Genomic DNA, 3,722 nt, shown 5'->3' with positions numbered 1-3,722 from the left:
GAAAGATTGTTTCTTTGTTATTCAATCCTTGAAATCGACATTACACTCTATGCTTTGCTTTTATATTGGTTACAAGAGTTTTAACCTAGAGTCTAGAGTCTTCCAATGATTGCTGCTCTGGCACAATGATGTTACGTGGCTTCATTGTCATCATATGATTCAAGTGAGGCAAACCGATTTTGTGTCGTTACTGCTGTACTAGTACTCTCTCCAAATCCTTTCTTTTTGTCTTGATCTGCAGTAGCCGTTGAATCATTGTGGGCTTCAGGGTTGTATTGGGCCTTGGACCTAGCAGGCCTTTTTGCAGAGTTGTGTCGTTTTGAGCTTTGCTCTCGACAGTTTCTACATTATTTTGCCATGTTATTGAAAGTTTCAGGTTCAAAGTAAGAGTCTCTTCCTAGTGAGGCTAACTAATTGGTCTCTTCTCTTTTCCTTGTAGAGGTTCTATAGGAGAAATGCTGCTAGCTAGCTCTACCAATATGATTCATACAAGTCATAGAAGAGAGGTACATTGGCTCCGTTCATTTCTTCTGAGTTCGGACATTAATACGGACGGAGCAAGTGGAAGCAATTGACCATAAATACCCTCCGCTCTATTATGTTAAATCATATGGGCTTTTTAGATTAAGCCTAATGGGCCTAGATATTTTACTTTTAATATTATAATCTAAAAACACGTAACATCAGAATTGATGAGTGTGTGATTTAATATTACGCCCGACATTGTTTCCCTGCTGAGTACCTGAAACGTGAATTCACAGAAGCTTTGTTTTGTTACCTTTTTCATGTATATGTATTCCCCCGGTGTAGGTTGTATTATTATCTCTCTCTCTCTCTCTCTCTCAACGGAGAAGATGAAGACTCAAGGTTCCAACGTAGATCTCATTCAGAAGTTCTTTAGGGTGTACATACCAAACTTCACCGAAGATAACATGGTATTGGTTACATTCTTGCTCTGTTTTTGCAAAATTGAGAAATTTCTTCGAGTCGTAAAAATTAAGAGATGTGTGTGTTTTCAATTGTTTCTTTATCTACAGAATCTACCTTTTGTTTCGGACAATACCTCAGGGATGCATCTTCCTCAGAAAGTGACAGTTAAAAGCGTGTCTTCGAGTAACATCTGGAGGATGGAAATGACAACGAACGGTGAGAGTGACGATGTGTTTCTCCGGGACGGATGGAAGAAGATCGTCAAGGACGAGAACATCACCGAGCCAGTATTCTTGGTCTTCGAGTTCGATGGTTCTCGCTTGTTCCACTTCTGCGTGTACGAGCACAGTTCCATGTGTAAGAGGACGAGGTTTCTCATGGAAAAAGAAGTGATTGATGTGGAGAGTGAAGAAGAAATTGAAGATGATGATGAGAGCACAAAAGAGTTTGATGAGTCGCCAAGAAGGAAAGAAAGAGGTATCACAAATTAAGACTCTACATTTTTGAGGTTTATATGAGAATCAATTGTAATTGCTCTGTTTCCGAATCAGGTGGTACAAGTAGGCAACGTTTGAAGACGGACAGTCATAAGGTTGATGAATATCTAGACGACGAACTTAATCCGTCTTTTCCCGTTGATATGACTCAGTCAAGAAGTACGGTATGTCATCAATTAAGCAGAATTTGATAGTTCTTTTCAAATGACTTATATGGTTTTTTGTCATTTCATTATTTTGATTCTGAGTCCATCAACTTGACCTTCTGATGTTGCACAGCGCATACCGTCGCTACTTATAAAGGACTACAACTTGACATTTCCAAACTTGGTTACTGTACGTGACAAGATTGGGAAATTAAAGAGGAAAATCTTGGTTTCGAAGAACAAATCTGTGTATCTCAGTGGACTCCGCAGTTTCATCCGAAGGAATCATGTGAAGAAAGGTGATCAAATGTTCTGCGAACTAAAGATGGTTGATGGTTATCAAGGTCTTGTTCATGAAATCAAGGTCCATATTATCAAAGGCTGATCTCGTCCATTCAAGATGGTGTTACTTCTTCTATCTTATCGATGACTGAAATATGTTTAGCTTATTAATGTCAGTTGTGTTGAACATGTTAGTTTCACATTTGTTTCCTTATGCATTTCACAAAAACACATTGCAACTTGCAACTTTTGTTCCCTACATAATTTATGTGCTTCTCTACGTTTGTTCCCTACACACTAGTAAGGCTTCTGAATGTGCTCTGCGTTACTAATACTTGTGAGAAGTAACTAAAATATGCTCTGAGGTTTTTAAAAGTGTTTATGTTACTCGTTAATAGTCATATCATTTGCTTTTATTTATGTTTCTGTATCACACTTGTCGAGTCGCTATTTTGTATAAACCAGTCGCTGGGTCCTTTTCTGGGAAAACAAAATGGTGGATCTCTTTCGCTAAGTTAAAGTTTGTAGAGAGATAGATCATAGATTGAAGGTTTCTGTTGCTAAGGGGAACAATTTAGGCGTTTCAATGATGTTTCTACATTTCGATCCAGAACAAAAATACTAATCAATTTTTTTTTTTTTTTTGTCAATAAATACTAATCAATTTATGCGTCCCATATCTTGTAACTAATCCTTACATATCTTTGATTCAGTCTTTTGCTATCCCATTCATGAGCCAAAACTTCAGATGCTAATATCTTTGTTCCAAGAGCTCCAACGCAACAAAAAAAAACTCCCAAAATGAAAACTTGTGTCCAAGGATTATCAGAGACCTTAGTGCTATATACAATTGCACAGAATCGATATGGGTTCAAATTAGACAAAAGCCATACCTAGTGGAGCTGTTTCATAGCACTGCAGAGACATACCAAACAAAGAACTGGATATGGAGCTTTTTTTAATTTTCCACTGTTGAGGAACATGGAAGTTCTCTGAGTCCATTGGTCTGAACATGGTAACCTCTCTTAGAATGCTACTACTAACTCTTAATGGCCCAAGTATCTCATATTGAGTAGCATGTGATGAACTAACATGAAACTGTGAGTTACTTTCACCAGTTGGCTTCCTCCTCTTTCATGTGCATAAGCAGCCTCTCGAGAACCATATGTATGCTTTGCCGATGAGGATGGGCTGTATCTCCTGATATAAACTCAGAAACGATATAATTTATCTCAATCAAGCTACAACCAACCTCTTTCTTGGCTTCGTTCTTCCTCATCATGTTTTTCACCATCCCGCAATCGTCCCATCTTTTATCTGCAGCGTACAAGTTCCTCAACAGAACATAATTCCCATCATTCTGAGGCTCCAATTCGACTGCCATCTTCAGAATTCTCTCAGCCCTTTCTACATCCTTGTATTGACCACATGCAGACAAGAAAGAGCTTAAAATAATACCGTTTGGTTCAAAAGGCATGTTTGTAATCAAATCCTCTGCTTCGTCTAGGTTCCCTGCTCTGCCTAGTATATCAACCATACATCCATAATGCTCAATTTTAGCATTCAGGCCAAATTCTTCTCTCATCACGTGGAACCACTTTCTTCCTTCCTCCACTAATCCGCCATGGTTACAAGCTGAGAGAACTGCAAGCACTGTGACCTCATCTGGCTTTACTTCTTTCAGCATTGCCAAGAATAGATCCAAAGCTGCACGTGCATTCCCATTCAAAGCATACCCATGTATCATAGCATTCCAAGAGGCTACTTCTTTCTCTGGCATCTCATCAAACATTCTTTTCGCCTTCTCTATCTCCCCACATTTCGAGTACATATCAAGAACTGCAGTACACACTTTCACCTTCTTATC

General features: G+C 38.7%; 2 protein-coding genes across 2 annotated transcripts in view; one reads left to right on the top strand and one right to left on the bottom strand.

The window, feature by feature from the left end:
• Nucleotides 722-2,151, top strand: LOC104783042 (B3 domain-containing protein REM22). Its single transcript, XM_010508123.2, has 4 exons — nt 722-935; nt 1,038-1,407; nt 1,482-1,591; nt 1,707-2,151. Exons 1-4 carry the CDS (start codon nt 786-788, stop codon nt 1,956-1,958), a joined length of 882 nt encoding a protein of 293 aa, XP_010506425.1. The 5' UTR covers nt 722-785; the 3' UTR covers nt 1,959-2,151.
• LOC104783041 (pentatricopeptide repeat-containing protein At2g44880-like) overlaps nt 2,500-3,722 on the bottom strand; it is a 2,954-nt gene continuing 1,731 nt past the window's right edge. The window contains exons 2-3 of the mRNA XM_010508122.2: nt 2,749-3,713; nt 2,500-2,627 (exon numbers count right to left, since the gene is read on the bottom strand). Coding sequence (XP_010506424.1) covers nt 2,967-3,713 — 747 coding nt within the window. The 3' untranslated portion in view covers nt 2,500-2,627; nt 2,749-2,966. The remainder of the gene's footprint in view (nt 2,628-2,748; nt 3,714-3,722) is intronic.

The sequence above is a fragment of the Camelina sativa genome, chromosome 4 (assembly GCF_000633955.1).
Source record: "Camelina sativa cultivar DH55 chromosome 4, Cs, whole genome shotgun sequence".
Taxonomy (NCBI): Eukaryota; Viridiplantae; Streptophyta; class Magnoliopsida; order Brassicales; family Brassicaceae; genus Camelina; species Camelina sativa.
Note: the sequence above shows the minus strand (reverse complement) of the source record. Positions and strands in the feature narration are given on the sequence as shown.